The sequence below is a fragment of the Ursus maritimus genome, unplaced genomic scaffold (assembly GCF_017311325.1).
Source record: "Ursus maritimus isolate PB19 unplaced genomic scaffold, ASM1731132v1 scaffold_10, whole genome shotgun sequence".
Taxonomy (NCBI): Eukaryota; Metazoa; Chordata; class Mammalia; order Carnivora; family Ursidae; genus Ursus; species Ursus maritimus.
Window position 1 is genome coordinate 75,309,131 of NW_024423344.1, and position 19,646 is coordinate 75,328,776.

At 41.1% G+C, this 19,646-nt stretch overlaps 2 protein-coding genes and 1 non-coding gene across 3 annotated transcripts in view; 1 reads left to right on the top strand and 2 right to left on the bottom strand.

Annotated features, from left to right (window-relative positions):
• Positions 1–10,655, bottom strand: part of LOC103657546 — a 31,232-nt gene extending 20,577 nt beyond the window's left edge. The window contains exon 1 of the transcript XR_566881.2: positions 10,574–10,655. This is a non-coding gene — a transcript (uncharacterized LOC103657546). The remainder of the gene's footprint in view (positions 1–10,573) is intronic.
• On the bottom strand, positions 391–8,161 carry LIG4 (DNA ligase 4). Its single transcript, XM_008684977.2, has 2 exons — positions 7,669–8,161; positions 391–4,190 (listed from the first exon to the last, which is right to left on the bottom strand). Exon 2 carries the CDS (start codon positions 4,160–4,162, stop codon positions 1,427–1,429), a length of 2,736 nt encoding a protein of 911 aa, XP_008683199.1. The 5' UTR covers positions 4,163–4,190; positions 7,669–8,161; the 3' UTR covers positions 391–1,426.
• A 90-nt stretch (positions 10,656–10,745) lies between the features above and the next one.
• The window catches only part of ABHD13 (abhydrolase domain containing 13), a 20,124-nt gene continuing 11,223 nt past the window's right edge, over positions 10,746–19,646 (top strand). The window contains exon 1 of the mRNA XM_040624496.1: positions 10,746–11,022. The gene's annotated coding sequence lies outside the window, so the exon portion shown is untranslated. The remainder of the gene's footprint in view (positions 11,023–19,646) is intronic.

Below are 19,646 nucleotides of genomic sequence, written 5' to 3' on the forward strand. Positions count from 1 at the left end.
ATTTTTTTTTAAGATTTCATTTATTTACTTGAGAGAGAGAGTGTGTGTGAGAAAGAGAGCACAAGCAAGGAGAGGAGCAGAGGGAGAGGGAGAAGCAGACTTCCCGCTGAGCAGGGAGCCCAATGTGGGGCTTGATTGCAGGACCCTGAGACCATGACCTGTGCCGAAGGCAGACGCTTAACTGATTGAGCCACCCAGGTGCCCCATAAGTTTAAATTTTTAATAAAGTTCATTTCAGTAATATGAAATACAAAGGACCTCAAATAGGAACCTGATTTGAATCAGTGAAAAATTATATTGATACCATAATATCTATCTGATTGAAATAACTATTATGAATTGTTTTAAAATAAATACATCATAAATTTTAATAGCATATTAAATATTTTATTTAAATTAAGAAATATAACATTTGTTACACTGTTTTGATAAAATTTCAAATTACTTACAAATAATAATTCCTTGGGTTCCATATTTCAAGTATTGCAAAGGTGTCATGAAAGCATATTTTTCAAAATGAATAGACTGTATTCTAAAATTTGGTATATAAATTCAGACACAATACATATTATACATAATGATTTTTAATAATTTAACGATAAAAATCATTTTAAATAGAACAATTTACCACTCTGTAATGGAAGTTACAACACATATGCCACCTTGACATGTACCCTGGATTACATCTAGGAAAATCACTCTTTGTGAATACGATTTATCCTGGAGTACAGTTCACACAGAGACACTCTCTTTAACACATGCTCTGTTTCAGAAAAAAATAAATATGGGCCAAGTACTTTTAAAACTGCAAGTTCCTTTTAATTAAATTCATATAATTTTAAGTTATTTCTCCTAATTTACCTAATGACATCATTAACAAGGTTTCATTCATGAGCTTGCCCTTAACCTTAAAAAATAAATTTGTTTACATTTCACACTTGAAAGAATTTTAGCCTTCAATTTAAAAGATATTTTTTACAAGTCCGATTGTAACAATTCTGCTTCTTTCTTGCAATGCTTTTATTAGGTAAAATCTATTAAAATTTTGACCACAGAAAATCCACTTAGACCAATGTTTTTAATGACTCTAAAAGCTTCTGAATGTATCTTATTAATATTTGAGTCAAAATTCTTGATTTCTATAGGGATATTATATAAATGTCTCTTCTCTAAACTGCTTATTTCATCTTGGTTTTAAAAGTCATTAAATACTACGCTGCTAAAAGAATTTTTTCCTTCATGGCTTTGGTCCATTTGGTGTCTTATCTATCTCAAAAGTTAAAATTATTGTTTTTCTATATCTAATAATACTGTTTAAGCATTACTTTTAAGAGATGAAAATAGAGTGTAGTTTAATATTTTATCATGACCATCTGTTACAATGAGGCTACCGGATCACAGGCTTCCCTCAGTAGAAAAGCTAGGTTTAAACCAAATATCGATTTTCCTCCTGCAACTCACACTTGTCTATGGAATCAGTGACCCAATCTTGTTGCAGGATTTTAAACTTTCTCTTAAGAGTTCTTCGAAAAGCTTTTAAATCTGCAACACGACTCCGGTCCTCCCCGACGACTACGTGAGACACTCCCCGAGCTAAATGGGAAACTACCTTGGCTCCATGAAATCGAAGTTCCAAACCCATGACAGCTAATCTCGTCCCTTCGATTTTGGTACTCAAGTCATTAATGACAGCATACACGTCCACATAAATAACGTGCTGTCGGAACATACTGAGAGGGCAGCGGTCCCAGGAATACCGAAACTCTAAATGGGCAATCACAGAAGCCATTTCTCCAGGAGTTTGTTCGCCGGAATTTTTAATGCCTGAGAACACTTCCTTCAGTTGGTTCAAATCTGTATCAACAAAATAACTGTCGCCATAACGATCGTATTCACGGGCAAAATGTTCCTTTGTCGATGGGCACATATGAATCATAAAGCGGGGCTGCCACGGCACACAGCTTTTGGTCTTAAAACACTCTAGCAGCCACTCGGGCTTGACAACATCATGTTTATTCGAAGAAATTATGTTTTTCACTCTGATGTTCTCGGACCCTGCAATCACGCAGTATGTGTCTGGGCCTGGATTTTGGACGATATAACCTCCAAATTCTGCGATCCTGTTCTCCAGATCAGGCTTTGGATGGCTGTCCATTCCGCTCATGACACAGAACTCCACATCTTCGAATATATTAGAAACTTTGTTTACGTTAGAAAGGTTGGGTGCTTTTAAGTGCTCGATAATTCCAATAACTTTCTTCACCTTCGGGGCAGCTTTCCGCTTCTTTTCTTGCGGCTCATCATCGTCACCTACGTACAGGTGTTTGGACGCAAGCTTTCCCGACGCTTTCCCGCGAAGTTGCGCTAAGTCATCCACGGTGGTGCATTCGTGCCACTCTTTGTCTTCTCTTATCCTTTCGATCCTTGGAAAACGCAACGTGCAGCCAGCTTTATACATATCACTGGAGACGATCTCTGTCGCCTTCACTTGAACAATGACAGAATGGCAAGGCTCGATGTATACTTCTGGCTTCTCTGTGCCACATAAAATGCCACTGGGTGGAGCTTTTTTATGAAAAGGCTTCCAATGTTTGGCCAATTTCAAACCCAGATCGTACAGTTCCTTCATGGTATAACCGGAACCAACACGGCACAGAGTGTGAAACACGGATGGTTTTTCACCAGGAGGCGGCTTTTCTGCTATAGCACATAAAAAATGAGACATCATCCCACCTCGGGAACCTTTACCCCAGTAGCCCCCGACAATTAAGATGTCCAGCTCGTCCATCAGCCCATCCACGTACTCTGGTTTAATCTTCAGCCATCCTTCACCTCTTTTGTCTGGCTTGTAAATAGACAGAGGGTGTTTTATCATGATTCCCTCTTCTCTTTTATCTATTGCTTCATTCAAAGCATCGATCACTTCTTTCTGAGTATGAGCTTGTGTTTTTTGCACTATTTCTATTCTACCTGGTATTGGTGTAAAAACACTAGTAAGAATTTCATGCCTCTTTTTCAGGGTCTCACGTCCTAGCTTTTTATTATTAACCATCAGTACATCAAACACACAATAACAAGTCTGCAAATCAGATTCCTCCACCATTCTTTTGATATCAAACTTATTCCCCTTTTGCATAAAAGTCTGTGTGCTAGGGTTGAAGGCCATCATCTCGCCATCCAGGATACAGATTTGTACGTCTGTTTTGAATGCACTGTGAATGAACGGTGTAAGAGAACCTTCCTGGGGAGAGTTGCCGAACTGATCCGTATAGTTATATCCATTCCGGGAGAAGTACTGATACACATCCCCCTGTCTGTGCATTTGCATACGCTCGCCGTCTAGCTTGGTTTCAATGTAGAAACTCTGGTGTTTCATGTCCTTCTCGATTCGCTCAATATCTGCTATCGCAGCCAGCATTGGTTTAAAGGCAGAGAATAAAGTGATAGAAATATCACTGAGGCCTATGGAAGGATCATGCAGTTGCCTACAGACTTTTTCCAGATCGGTGGTGACATTATGCAACTCAGCAGCATCATTATGGAAAACAGAAAATACAGACTGCTCGCTGAAACCAAGTTTTAAGTCCTTCACAATCATCCGTATAAGCCACTTTTGTTCCAGGGCTGAACTCTGACTTATTAGCTGAAGAAGACTCTTCTTTATCAGGTCCTTTCTTCTGGCAGAATTATTGCTGGCAATTGAGTCTAAAATGTCATTTACCTGCTGTATGGTTAAACTTCCCTTCTGCAAACATCTTGGTTTCAACACAAAATATGCAATTGTTGCAAAGTCTCCGGCATCTGCACGAGTTCCAGTGGGTGTTCTGTAATTCAAAAGTTTAAGTGCGTCTTTTCCTCCTCTAGGTAAATTAAGCAACTCAATATAAAGCTTAGCAAGCATAGTTTCTTTGATTCCGTAGGCCATTCTCTCTCTTTCTAGCTGAGGGAGAATAAGTCTCATTGCTGGATAAAAGGAGTCGCTGACATCTCTTTGGTTCTTATGAAGGGCATCATGAAATCGTCTCCAAGAATCTAAAAATTCCCTGAAGTGTCTGATTTTTTCTGCACGTCCTCTACTTCTCTGTATGCGTTCTAAAGTTGAACACAAGTCTGCAAAAGGAACGTGAGATGCGACAGTCGGCGAAGTATGTGAGGCAGCCATGGAGATGGTGGTGAACCAGAGGGTTTAACTAATGAGGCAAGAAGAGAATAACTTTCAGTAAAAGACAAAATTCAACCACATATTTAATGTGAAGACCTTATAGAGAGTGCCTCGTTCATGATCAATGTTTGCTAAATGAAAATGAATCGCTGCTAGAAATTATGTCTCTTTTCGATCTCTACATTGAATGAAAATCAACTATTTTACTTCAATCCTATTTAGTATATATTATCAAAAGTATCACCAGCCCCTTTTGCTACATTTACAATACTGAAATCGACCACTTTCTCTTCTCCCTAAATTCTAACTTCTATTGAATTAATGATTCCATTCCTTATTTAGCTCATTGTGCAAAAGAGTAACAACAACAGAAAAACAAGGCTCAACTCATTTCATTTCTGGGCTTCTGAGGTAAGGCCTTTCCTGACATTTCTCCTCCTTTTCTGTCAGACTACCATACAGCATCAGAAATAGGCAGTTTTAACAAATCACTGAATTGAAACTCCGCTTTGCGGGAAGTGTAGGAGTTCACCAAAAAAAACAGGTATCTTCTTCTTTCAGCCAAACAAAGGCCACCGTCTGTGTTTACTTTCACTTCACGGCTAGCTATGCCAAATCACTCCAGTGTTCAAAACCCAACTCTAAATACCCTCCCCATGAAATCCTTACTTGACCTACCTCTTTTAACTCTATTTTGTTATAGTTACTTAATAGCTTTACAAACTTAAATTCATTAGTACACTTTTTTGTTCATATTCACATGCCGTTTACCTCCCAACAATTCACTGACTGCATGTGCGCCAGGCACACAACATGTTTCTGCCTTAAGAGAGCATACATTCTGTAAAGAGAAAGGGAATATAATGGGAACTAATTATAAAATGCTAAGTGTTTTAATAAAAGTAAAATGTCATGAGGCAGACCTTTTCACTGAAGCATCTTCTAAAGTCAGAGAGGAAATAATGGGTACCTTGCTGGGTTAGGGTCTAGACTTTCCCAAAGTGGTCACCACAAGTGTAAAATTTCTTTGAAGTTTTAAATATTCATGCAAATTCTTTTTTTTAGGCAGGGGGCAGACAGAGCGGGAGAGAATCTTAAGCAGGCTCCATGCCCAGTACGGAGCCCAACTCACACCCTGAGACCATGACTCCAAATTAGGAATCAGATGCTTAACCAACTGAGCCACCCAGGCACCCCAGCAAATTCTTTTAGAATCTATAAGATATCAGAGTTATTATATGATTTAAACTATGTAACATTAAAATCAACTAACTTGGGGCGCCTGGGTGGCACAGCCCTTAAGTGTCTGCCTTCGGCTCAGGGCGTGATCCCGGCATTCTGGGATCGAGCCCCACATCAGGCTCCTCCGCTGGGAGCCTGCTTCTTCCTCTGCCCCTTCCCTTGCTTGTGTTCCCTCTCTCGCTGGCTGTCACTCTCTGTCAAATAAATAAATAAAATCTTTAAAAAAAAAAATCAACTAACTTTTCCAAAAAAGACTTCAAGTAAAAAAGTGTGTTCCAGGAATATAAGCCGTGTCCTATCTTGTGGTTTCAGACACCTCCTGGCACATCCCCATGTTGCCTAGAGAGCAGGGAGTCAGAGCAGCCTCCCAGGGAGAAGGGAGATCACTGTAGTCTCAGAGACCATGAGATTCCCCACGACAGCAAACAAGACAGCACACACTACCAGCACAAGGCTGCATTGCCTGATGTCTGGCTCAAGAAATCCAACAGCTGGTTATGGTACCACTGTCACTACACTGCCAGTCTCCGGAGTTCAGGAGCTGTAATTTGTGTCCGAAGTGCCTGGCACGTAGTAGGTTTGTTTATGGAGTGAATTACTGAGCACCTAGAGTTGAGCTCCTGGAGAAGCACATGAGGAAAGGCCAGAGGCTGGTCATACAGCGCTCCGCCCCCAGTATGCCTGGGGGATTCATTTGCTCAAAAACATGTAGCAGCTATGACCGCACTGGGAAAGTTTCACAACAGCCATTTGGTGGCCTTTAGGGAAAAAGGCCGCACTTCTCAGTCTAATGCCTGACAAAGGAAACTCAACTTCTATGGAGTCAGTTAGACCAAGAGACAAACCCATGAGAGACCACTTTCCTGAGACTTTTATCTTTGAATACAGTAACTGCTTCCTTTCTCTGTCTCATTTGCATAACTGACTGAACCACCTGATTCTATATGTTCACTATCTACCTCTCAAAACATGCTCCCTCAAGCTAGTACATTATGGTATATAATGTATTTACAATTCATATGCAATATATACATAAAACAAAAAATGTTAAGAAATACTTCTTGGAATGTTCAAGATGGGTATATAGCTTCTGATCTATCTGAATATTCTACTTGGTCTCAATTTCCCTCAACAAGTTCCAGGCAAAGACTCAAATTACTTTATAACAACACTGAAATCTAGGTTACACATGTATGCCAAGACTGCTATAAATATAACAAGGGTTCCAAAATTAATATAAAATGAATAGGCTTAAATATTTTTACTCATTAAAATTACACAAGAAAATCGTTTCTCAGCCTTTTGGCTAAGAAACAAAGATAAATTAAAATTGTACAAAAAAGTCAAGTATTAGGATTTCCATTAAACATAAAAGGATTTCCTTTTAAACATTCTCTAATTTTATTTTCTGGGTTCTGAGCTTGTTAGCTGATGTTTTTGATTTGTAAAAATACAAAACAGTTGGTGGTTAGGGTTCAGGCACTGGAGTCCAATAAATGTGAGTTCAACTGTGGACTCAACACTTAATAGCTGTGTGACATGGAGCAACCACATAATTTCTCTAAGAGTCAGTTTCCCTAAATGTAAAATGGGGTTAATGAATGTAGAAGGTAAGACGAGGATGACATCAGATATTTTAACAAGGTGCTTAACACAGTACTTGGCAGTTAGCAAATCCTTGATTAATTTTAGTACCATAATGCTTGTTGATGCAAGTAACATTTAAAATGTAAGTATTGCAAAATATTAAGCAACTAAGGGAGGGGTATGCTTTATTCTTTGATATAAGGAAGACAGTCAAGAGAATGAATACAATTAGTGTACAATAATGACTCATCGTCTATTCAGCTGCTGCCTATATTGTACTCAAGTGACACAACAAAACATACTAGCAAGATAGTATTCCGTGAATAAGATGATTCAGGGCTATTTGATTGGAGAGAAAGTGATGGGACCACTTAAGTTTCCTCCCTGCACCCAGGAGGAGATGATGGGCTTCCTATGAGACAAAGGGTTTACAGTAGCCTCCCTCCCACAGAACTTGTGACAATCCGAAGGAGAATCTCAGCAGAAAGGAAAAGGCCAGAAGGCGGTGGGAGACGAAATGTAAGAGAAATAAGGCTCCAGTATCTCTGTCCGACTCCTCCGGAACATGCCTGCAAAACCATCGGAGGGATCCACACCCCTCCTCCGCCACCCCCTCCCCCAAAGGAAACCCGCCACAGATCCCGGGTGAATCCCTGGCGCGGGGAAGATCCCGTTACCTCTCTGAGCCCGAGGGTCCCCACCGGCTTGGGGAGGAGGGGGTCCCCGGAATCAGAAAGTCTGCAACCACAGCATCACAGCAGCCAACATGGTCCCTGGGAGGCAGACGCAGGCGAACTCCAGTCCTCGTGCCCCCAAGTCCAAGGGTGGGGGTCTAGATCAAGAACCCCAAACGGAAGGCCCGACTTCTAACGCAGCGAAGTCGCCAAGGTGGCCCGAGCCCTGCACCTGTGACGCAGGGAGGGGCGGAGGGACTGAAAGACTTTTTGTCCCGAAACAAGAAAAACAAACTTCGAAGACCATCAGCATTTGCTGGATTGAGAAGACGCGGGACGGCCCCCTCCCGTTTTGGTCATCCAGGCTCAGCCTCTGCCTGCCCAGACTTGCCCTCCGGCTCGCCCAGTGGACTCCGAGGCCCCACCCCAGCCGCGCCGCCGCACAAACGTCCTATCAGAAGCGGAGCCCCAGGTGCGGTCACCAAACCGGAAGCCGCTGCCCAAGGAGCTGTTCCGCCAGCTGCACCGGGCGCAGACGCAATAGCCACTGAAGGCCAAGGAGGCCCTGACATCATGAAGATGACGACTGCGTACGCCGTCGCAGCTCCAGGCCGTGACGTCATAGGGATAATGTGCGCAGGCGCAGTGACGCTCTGGATGGGCTCCGGAGCGCCTTGCAAGACTGCGGAGGACTCCTGGGAGCCCTTGTAACAGTGTGACTACAGACACAATTCCCATTAGCCTCCCAAGGCAGCAGGTGCTCTTTGCAAGTGGTTGACCCATGAGAGTGGATTTCGTCTCTGAGTGAGAACCGAGAGCACATTCTGTACTAGCTCCTTACTTGGACCATGAACCTAGTCTTCTCTCTGCTAGGCCTGCTCACTAGGAAGTGACAGCCTCACAGAGTTCTGTTCTGTGTCTGTAAACAGTGGTACCAACACTCATCTCACTGGTTGGTTGTGAAAATGCCCAGGATTGAAAAGGGCATCTTCCCTCCCGAAGTGTCTGCTGTTTCCTTTAAATGGAAAAATAGGCTTTTGCAAAATTGCCTAAGACTGTCCTTTCCTATTTGTTTCTCACGATGGTACAACTTTGATGTGAGTTCTTGTCTTTTAATACAGAAATAATACATAATTCACAAAAATACATAATATATAATTCTTAATACAGATATAAAGAGTTGCATGCCCAGAAACCAACTCTGAATTCTTCTAGTGTCTGTTCAAGGATTCAAAATAAAATAATTTGGCAAATCTTTATTCAGCAACAATACAGTAATTGTGCTAGGCATTCAATACTGAGATGAAAACAAACTCAGTTCACATATTCCAGGAGCTGTTGATTTCTACCAATGTTTTGTTATGGTTTGTCTTCTTTCATGGAGAATTGAGGAATTATCCATGAAGATGGGGGGAACAAGTTAGAATTATTTCCCCTTACCATAAAATATTGTTGCTTTAAGATATGGTATTTAAAGAAAGTGGTATTTTGCTGCAACGGACTCAGAACATCTTAGAGCTGTTAAGTGCCCTTAGGAGCACTTAGTGTACAAAAATCTCATTTTACAAAACTGACACTTATTTAATTCACAGTATTAGTTTGTAGTAGAGCTAGATCTAGGGCTCCTTCTAGCCTAATAACATTCAATGAATCCTTGTATGTCTAATTCACCTAAGTTTTCCAAATATTTCTCTGAAATCAGCTATGAAATTTTAAAGTCACATGATACTCTTGTGATGATAATTTCTCTACCTGCTATTCAACTTAATTATCAATTTGTTTTGGAGTAGCACCCAACAGTGTTGGTAGAGGACCCCCCCCCCCAGTTGCCCATTTTATGAAAGGGCACTCGTCTGTGCACATTTGCACCTTGTTCAGCATCTACGGAGCTCCTACAATGTCAGACTTTGCACTTTATGTTTTTGATATAAGAGAAGAACCATGGATTATGAAATCAAACTCCAAATTAATTCAAATCTTAGTCTTCAATTTACCATATTTTAACCTTGCTAATGCTTGGTTCAAAGATAATCTGGGGTTTTTCATTAAGTATCTTCTAGAGTTGTTGTGATCATTAGTTTATTTATGTAAGTAGTCTACCTTAGTGCCTAGCATTTACCAGGCCACAAACAACAAGAAGCTATTATCAAGAGCCTTTGACCTGGAGCTCTCCATCTGATGGAGGATACATGTTTGTTTGTTTTTAAATATGAAATATTCTTTGTATATATAAAAAAGGGTACATGGTATAGGGAATGACTGAGGGAGGGGGACAGACATCTGTAGAAAAACAATTTAGTACAACTTGCTGCCCAGGGGGATTGATAGTGAAGCTATTAAAGGATCCCTGGGTGGCTCAGTTGGTTAAGCCTCCAACTCTTGATTTCAGCTCAAGTCATGATCTCAGGGTGGTGAGATAGAGCCCTCAGTTGGGCTCCACGCTCTGAAGGAAGTCTGCTTGAGATTCTGTCTCTCTCTCTCTCCCTCTGTGCCCCACTTGTGCTCTCTCCCAAAATAAATAAATAGAATCTTAGAAAAGAAAAAGACAGTGAATCTAATGAAACACCAGCTTCAAGGGCCCATTTGTGTGGCCACTTCCCAGGCCCTGGACTCTAGCAATGTGTCCCTGGTCTTGTGCTTTTGTAAAATTTGCAAAAATAAGATAATTTTGCATTCCTTTTCTTTGAAAGGTCCTCTAAATCTCCCCAGGTTCAGGCCTCTGACAGAGGTAGGAGACGGCAGGGTTGGGAGAAAACAGAAACAAAATGAGTTATGCACGCCTTTTAAGTACTCCAATATCCTCCTAACTCTATTAGGCAGACACGCTTTCTTATGTAATTAATACTTATTTGTGTGCACGCTTAGAACTGTGTCCCGAAGGGAAATCTGGTGCGTTACGAACACTCACCCTGGGGACCTCGGATGAGGGGCGGAAGGCCTCCAGGGACCCCCTGGCGCAGAAGCCACCGAATAGCCCACCGCGAGCTCCGGTGCCCCGGGGGCCAGACTCCGAGGTATCTTGTCCGTGCGGGCCACCGTCGCGGGGACTCCCCCGACTGCGGTTTGTGCGCATGCCCGGGAGGGCGGGTCGGGTTCCCACTTAGGGGAGGAAGGCAGAGAGGAGAGCAGGTGATGTGGGAGCCGGCGGGGACATTTGCCGGCGACACCGAGCGTGGGCCGGAAGTGGAGGAGCCGAGAGCGGCGCCGCAAGAGCTCCGGGCTAGACCGTGGCGACGGCGGCGGCCCCTCGGCTGGCGGAGGACGATGAGGAGCGACGGAAGCGGCGCGGTGGGACGCTGCTGCGCGGCGCCGGGTTCCGAGTCCGCGGCCGACTGCGCAGCCTGCGAGCAGGTCTAAGTAAGTGCGGTGCGCGGTCGCCGAGCCGCGGGGTGCGCTCCCGCCGGGGGGATGCGGGGGGCGGCCGGCCTGGCCTCCCCGGGGCTGCGGGATGCGGACGGGGGCCGGGGGAGGCGCCCAGACGGACGCCCAGCGTGGACGCAGGCGCGCGGGTTACCGACGGCCCCGGGGTGCCGTGCGGGGACCGGACCTGGAACCGGTGTCAGAATCCGGGCCGCGGTGTTCCCAGTAACGCGCACAGACCGGTACTGGGAGACCGCCCCTCCCCGCCCCCACCCTCCCAGGCCCCGAGGAAAAGTGAACCAGAAATCCCCAGCTGCTAGGGCGCAGGGACCTGCCACTCACAGGTTTCGACCTGCGGGTTTCACGGCAGGAAGTTTGGGGTGTCTAGGAAACAGCGGGAGCGCACCCCGCACAGTCGAAGCCCATCTTGCTGTGGATTTCTGTCAGCATTTGTTTTCTGCAAAATGCATCACTCGTGTTACTGCCCAAGGTGTCATGACCAAAAAACCAGATCTTTTCTTCAACAGCTGTTTAACATAGGTTTGCTAGGTAGTAGTAACTGAGTAGAAAGGCACAAGACGATATGGGCTTCGAGTTCTGATGTTTGATTTTCATGGATCCCCTCCCAGTTTCTTTTGGCACGGGTTAATACTTCTTTGTGTGCATGCTTAGATTAATTAATGTCTTTTACTAAAAAGTTAAATTTTATTTCAGGAGGTAACAATTTGCTGTTACCAATGTCATATCATCTCATAATTACCCTACCTAAAACACAGACTGCTCAATTCAGTAATTGTGGATAGACTAACTATGTGCCAGACACTGTGTACTGAAAATACAGAATCGAATAGATGAAGTCCCCGTCATCAAGGAACTCCCAGTCTATGTAAGGCAGATGAATTAATTATACTATAGTAGTAAGTGCTGCCATGTAAATGTCTACAAACTACAGAATGTGGAATGGTTGCTAGTAAGGAGAGGTCCAGGGAAGGCTTTCTGAAGGAGCTGCTACCTGAGCTGGGTTTTGACAGAAAAATAAAGCATTGCCCTAATTACTTCTGTGTGCAAATACTCAGGTATTCTCTGGTGAGTCGTATCCATTATTTAATGCAAGTCTAGCAGAACTTCTAGTTGTACTTACTTTCACTTACCCTGCTCTGGTGGATCATAAAATACTTTAAATTTTGTCTTAACAGACATAGCTGCATACACACTACCTATTACATTTGATCCCAGCAGTTTTTTCAATTACATGTTTCATCTCCCCTTTATGTATCAGGAAACCTGTATTTGAGAAGCTAAGCGAGTTGGCAAAAGTCACCTAAGTAATAACAGACCGAGCTGGAAAACATGCCACTTTCCACTGCACCACACTGCCTCTATGGGTAGTGGATTTGAGATGATGAGTGTAAGCCAGCTCCTGGCTATCTGTACCTCCGGATCCTGGTGCCCCACATGCCTTCTCAGGCACACCTCTGGCCCCTTGCCCTCTGAGTGACAGGATTTACGAACCAAGTTGTTCTGGGTTAACAACATCACTTAGTGATAGGTTCAGGAAGCTGTCAGGCCCAGTGTTTTCCTTTGATCTCCCCTCTCTCGTTTCTCATCTCAGGGGAGTCTATTTCTCTTTCTCTCTGTTTTTTACTAATTTAGGACTCAGTTATAACTCAGATTCTAAAATCTTCCTAATTCTTGTTTAATGACCTCAGGAATGCCCGAGGCCCATAGATAACCCTTCCTAGATTTAGAACAAAAAAGGTTGTAGTTTTTCTAATTCTTCTAACTAACATTTTTTCCCCTCAAATGATATACTTCATAATGAATTATTGCATTTTATGTTACTGTTTCTTATATGTCTTAACTTCTATAGTAGAACGTTCTAAAGTTGCAAAGGTGTAGTATTTCTAGGACGTGAACTATATGCATTAATGAGTTAGCCTGAAAATCATTATCAGAAAATAATTTTTAAGTTACATCCATCTAGTTTATAGTCAAGTGTCTAGAACAGTACCCCCTTCACAAGTTGGAAACTTCCTAAAGTTCATTATCAGTCTTAATTCTAACATTGCTGTTTGCGTTTTTAGCCTTTGTGGATCTTTTTAAACAATTTTCTTTGTTGCAGATATTTATAATCTCAGAACAAACTGTGATTGGCTTCCACAGTGACAATGATCTGTCATCTTTGTTCTGTCAGAGTTGACTGTATTTGCCAAGTCTTCCATGCTTCAAGTAGAGGGGAAAGCACAAAAATGCTTCTGTATGGCTGCCTGGTCCATATGTCTGAGATACCTGCTCAGGCAGGTTTAAATCCCAGTTCAAAATGCTCTGGGAACGATTCAGTTCCTATCCAACATTTCCATAGGCCGTTGTTGTTCATTTGTCCCAGAGGACTATTAATACACCCTTTTTCATTATTGATGACATGTGGGTACCCATTAGGGAAGTAGATAATTCATTCTGTGGTGTCTCCAGCACACTGATAGCTGCTTGTGTTTCCACATCAGCTGTGCGTCTGGCATGATTTCTTCACTTCCCCCTACTTAGCAGAAAAAGAGATACGTTGATACAGGAAGGTTGAACCTGAGTTCTGTGTTACTTGAAATGTTATTGGAAACGGAATTCCCTCAGAGTCCTTGATGAGCAGCAGGAGATACTCCTTGTTGTTGCCTTGTGATCTGGCTGTTAGCAGTGACACACGACTTTGCTGTCTACGTTTTCAGCCTTCACTTGAACCTGCACATTGTTCCGTCACTTGGAGGTGTGCTTTTTTTTTTTTTTTAAGATTTTATTTATTTATTTGACAGAGATAGAGACAGCCAACGAGAGAGGGAACACAAGCAGGGGGAGTGGGAGAGGAAGAAGCAGGCTCATAGCGGAAGAGCCTGATGTGGGGCTCGATCCCAGAACGCCGGGATCACGCCCTGAGCCGAAGGCAGACACTTAACCGCTGTGCCACCCAGGTGCCCCTGGAGGTGTGCTTTTTAACGGACGATCAGCTTTTATTTTTAAAAAGCTACCCCCCAAATTACCAATTTTAGATGGACTTACGGCCTTTAAAATACTACATTCATGACTGAGGACTTTTTCCATTGTATGTAATTGGTGAAACCTCATTCAGATTGTTTGGGGGAATTTGTCTTTCACGTACAAGTAAACATTTGTCATTTCCAAAGACCTTGTACTGTTGGCAGAATCACTAAATCATTATATACTGTATAATACCACATAAACATTTGCAATTAAAAAATAATTAGAATAATTAGCATTTACTTTTTTGTTGTGAGAATTCCAACCTTTATTAAAATATAATTTTAAGTATGATTGAAAGAGTAACATATTTGTCTGATTTACTCTGCTAGTTATTGATACAATGATAATTAAAATGTATTCATTCCCATAGTTTGAGTTTTAATTCTTGATATATTTAAGTTGTTTTTCTTTTTCTTTATCATTTGTGGATAAAATATAGCTGGATAAAGAACTGATCTGAATAGATTACCACTTTAGAGGGAAGTGATAACATTTTTTGGCAAGGAGGAAGTTGATGTGGTTGTTACTCTAGACTTGAAATTAATCTTTAATGTAGTGTTTGCCATTGTGTACATTACTTTTTATTGGAGAGACTAACCTGAGTTCCATTAACTAAAGCAAAAACAAGACATTTCAGAGTTCATAGAAACTCATGATAGTTCATTGTATATTCCTGGCTTTCCTTTCTCCCCTCCCAGTAATTACACAGTCCTAAAACATGCTATGTTTTATGTGAAGTTTGCTCAGCCAAAGTTATTTTCTACAACTTTTAACTGTGTGTGCTTTAAAAATATGTTACTTTGACAATAGTGGTCTGGAAAGGAGACTGAAAATGTATGATGAATAAAATATTTCACAAATCTCAATTGAAATATAAAATCACTATGTGCACATCGGGGATTTCTAGAGACTCATTTTTAATCTTGGTGCATACTTACCTCTCTCACTATTTTTTTCAGTTACTTATTAAAGTCATATAACTGGGCCCTCCAACCTTCTGCTGTATTAGTTAGCAAAGACTATTTATAATCTAATGCTTATTTTCCAACTCTACCTTTAATTTTTCTCTGTCAGTAGAATTTGTGAGACTTTAGGGATTATTCAGGTAACAGCTTCCTTCAGCAAATGTGGAAACCAAAACCCAAGGTAAGAAAGTGGTATGTGGGAATACCCATTCAAAATGGGTTACCACATTTAGATGTGGACTTGGCTAGTGATCTGAGCATGTGTGAAGCAGCATTCACTGAGTACACGCCTCACCCAGAGTGACAGAACTTTTGCCTGGGCAGAAAGTTCTCTCTCCAAAGTTTGTCATCTGTCTTCTGTTTAGGATCCTTGGGAGCCTGAAGAATTTTGTGTTTTTATTAAAGATATTTCTCTTCCAGTATCTAGCAAGCTTTAGCAACCTGTATATATTATAATGCACAGAATATTTAAATTAATGTAGTACATTGTTCTTTGGGGGGGATTTTTCAGGTTTTATTTTATTTTTTATTTTAATTCCAGTAGAGTTGACATACAGTGTTATATTAGTGTCAGGGATTTATTCTGGGGATGCAGAAATGGTTCAGTATTCTCAGTCAACATGATGCAACACATTAACAAAGCGAAGGATAAAAATCATAAGATCATTTTAGTATTCAGAAAAACCATTTGAAAAAATTGAACATCTGATTTCATGATAAAAACTCTGAACAGAGTGGGTATGAGGGGATATATTTCAACATAATGAAGGCCATACATAAATATTTTAAAAACCCACAAGTAACATCCTACTCAGTGGTGAAAGACTGAATGCTTTTCACCTAAGGTCAGGAACGAGACCAGAGGTCCACTTGCCCCACTTTCTTCCCCATAGTACTGGAAGTCCCAGCTGTAGGAATCTTCTTCAGTGTGGCTTCTGCTGTCCCTTAGGAGAGCAGTCTTCAGGTCGATTTCTGGGGTGTTGAGGATGATTTGATAGTTATCTAAGTTCTCCCCCATAGTACGTCATTCTTAATTTGAAGGCTACAAGTTTCTGGAGGAAAAAGACAGTAAGGTTATGTAGTGAGGCACTATAGAACAGTGGTTTTCAGACTTTCTGGTCTTAGAACCTCTTTATATTTTAAAGAATTATCAAGGATGCCGACGTGTTTTTGTATATGTGTACTGTAGAGAGAGATATTTACTGTGTTAGAAATTAAAGCTGGGAGTTTATAAAATATATAACATCATTTTAAAGTGGTGGCAAAAAATTCATTACATATTAACATATTTTTATCCAAAACACCTGTTCTGAGGAGTGTGGCATTGTTTTACATTTCTGTAAATATCTCTAATGTCTGCTTAACAGAAGGCAGGTTATCATGGGTCTGTATTCATTCTCAGGAGGCAGGTTGTTTTAGGTGAACTGTGCGAAGCAAATCAGGCTCATACAAACCTGTAGTTGTAAAGGAAGAAGTATTATGGATATTCTTTGATATTATTGCACTACTCAACAGATGGTAGTTTCTTAAGGGTTAGTTACATTATGGAATCTGAAACGTGGATCAAAGAATTTTTGTCTTTGTTACATTAAAATCCATTGGTTTATCTTATAATGAATTTTTTACTCATGCTTGATTACGTGACATCATTCATTGGTCATTTGGAAAATATTTGTTTGCTCTGTTGGGCAGGTTCTTTCAAATGTTGATAATTTAAAAGGTTATCAAAAATTACATTTGCTGGTATCATCACTACCCCGATGCCATCAGGAAAGTCCCTGAAGTCATGGAAAGCTATTAGCAGCTTCACATTCGTTTTCTGTAAAATGTCTGCCAGACACCTAAGTCTGCATAACCATGGTTCGTCAGTTGTCTTTTTAAGTAAAAATGTTGTCACCTAAAAACAGCAGCTAGTTCAGCATACAATCAGAATTTCGGTACATAGCACAGTGCTTTTTGTGTCCTTCCCATTTTGTCACACATTCGTCACACGAAATGTTAAAGATATGTACTCATTGGTTGAGATATAATTAAATTAATACTTTTTAAGGTTTTTTCAGTGACATTCTTAAGTAAAACTGACTTTTCCCCCCTTTTCTGCAGTTCATGAGGATAAAGAGTAGGACTCCTGCTCTTGGTGCCACTGCCTTGATTGTTGCTAAGGTGGCCGCAGTCCTACCCAGCATTGGTTTTATACTATTAATGCAAATAGTGAAAAGGCAAATAGTGTCTTAGTATAATTATAATATGGATCTTAAAGATACCTCAAAAGGGTCTTGGTGACCCCAGGAGTGTGCAGTGCAACCACCTTTTGAAAACCAGTGGCATAGAAAGATCTGAGGCTTAATAGGGACCTTAAAGATCATCTGGTTCAACTGCTCTGATTTCCTCGACTCTGTGATTGCCAAGTATTTACTTAGATTATGCTTGAATACTTCCAGTTTCTGTGAATAATTGTGCTAAATGGATAAAAATAAGTGGCATAGACAGCTATTTGATGGCAAGTAAGAGAAATCCTTAATCATGGAGTTATGCTTTGTCCTGTTTTTAAAAGTTTGCATAAATTTCCACTTGGTTTCTGTAAGTAAGCAAGCAGGATGAAATGTAGGAGATTACTCAAATTACGTCGTAAAGGACACATAGTTATGGTTTTATTTTTCTTTTGCTGTATTTAAGGGCAGTTGTGATCTTTGTTTTCCTTCGTCTCCTCTGTAATTAAATCAATTTATGTTAGATACGCACTGTTCTATATGCGCCTGTTTCCTGAGTAGATCATGAGCTACTTGAGAACGAGCGCTAGGCATTTATGAAATGTGAATAGTCTGCAGTGCCCAAGCACGTAGTAGGGTCTGTACATATTTGTGGCATTGTCTTTAATCTTTAAGTAGTATGGTGGGATGCACTGGAAGCTGATGAGGCTGGGAAACCAACGGTGGGACCGGTCTGGGTTGGAGAACTCCCATGGCGATTTGTGGTTGTGTTCTGGGGACTCGAGTCATTGAGGAGGGGCATGACTTTGGTACTGGTCTCTCCTTCTTTTGAGCATCAGCTGAGACAATATTTATTTAAATATTTTCCCTTAGAAATGGAACCATTTGCAGTTCTCCAAGTGTATATATATGAGGGAGAGCATGAGGTGATTAATGGAATCAGGTGAACGCGCCTGTCACTCACTTGGTTGCCTTATCACTCCGCTCACCCTGTAGCCAACGAGATGGTTCTGACAGCTTCACGGCTTCAAATTGTTTTTATTTTTAGTCTTAAATTGGTGATTGTACACTCATAATGGTCTGGTATTTCAATACCTGAAGCACATGGAGCCCTGAAGGTAAATAAAACAAGTTAATCAGGACCATAAAATTCTCAAGGTGATCACCACCAGATCTGTAAGTTCTGTTCATGATTAAAGTGCTTCTATAGTACATCGAGGTGTTACTAATATTTCAAAACCGTTCTTTTACAAGGAAACCTATCATATCTACTTTGTCTACACATTATGATAAACATTAGTAATGCTTTCAACGGATCTTTTTTTTCTTTTTTTAAAGATTTTTATTTATTTGAGAGAGAGCAGGAGAGAGAGAGAGCACTTGCAGGGGCAGAGGGAGAGAAGCAGACTCCCCGTGGAGCTGGGAACCTGACCTGGGGCTCCGTCTCCTGACCCTGTGATGATAACCTGAGTCAACATCAAGAGTTGGCCGCTCTACTGACTGAGCCACCCAGGCGTCCCTCAAAAGATTATTTCTTGAGAAGTGCTTAGTAATATCAATTTGATGCCTCTGATCACTTCATCTAAATAGAAAGCACAAAATTATTTTTAATGTTGACTTTTTTCATTCAAAGTCAAGACCTGTGCATGTTATAATAATGTGTTTATTTTTGAAACTGTAACACATTAATTAAATTTTAGTTTACATGTTATTATGTATTGAACTCCAGAATTTCACCTGGAATTTCACTTTAAAAAAAAGTATTTGTTTACACATCATGCTTTTTTTTTTTTCGTAATTAACATAAAGCAGGCAAAATGCAAGGTGAGGAGAAGGATGTGGTTATTTGTAGATAAGTTTGAGGTGTCGGTGAACATCAGGTACTCAAGGAACAGATAAATTGAGATTGTAGATGGAGTAGACATTGAGAATTGGAATAAGTTATACACAAGTGTGATAGTTGGAGCCATGAGAAAGAATGAGAGTTGAGGGAAGGGAGGTAAACGGATAGGACCTTGGAAAATACCTACATTTGGGGGTGTATCAGAGGGAGGAACACTGGGATTTGAGTAAACTGGAAGCTGAGAAAGAGTCAGTGTTTGGTGCTGCTGAAGATTGTGGTGTTACAGTGTGGATTGAAAAAAATCCTTTGGATTTATTAGCAAATGAGGTTTACTTTTTATGAGAGATCATGATGAGGGCTCATGCATCAGATTCTCAGATATTAAGTAGAGAGTTCCTGGAGTGGTTAAAGGCACAGGTAGATGGATTTTAGAGACATTTGACATGTGAGACCTGGTGTGATAGCATGGCAAGAGGAGAACTGAGAAATGGGAATAAGTTGGATATTTAAGATGTAGGCATAGCATGGAAGATGAGAAGATACTGGTTGACTGAGTTTCTGTTGTCTGTAGGT

Excerpts from the sequence above, each read along its gene's own strand:
- LIG4 (XM_008684977.2), bottom strand. The coding sequence starts at position 4,162 with ATGGCTGCCTCACATACTTCGCCGACTGTCGCATCTCACGTTCCTTTT.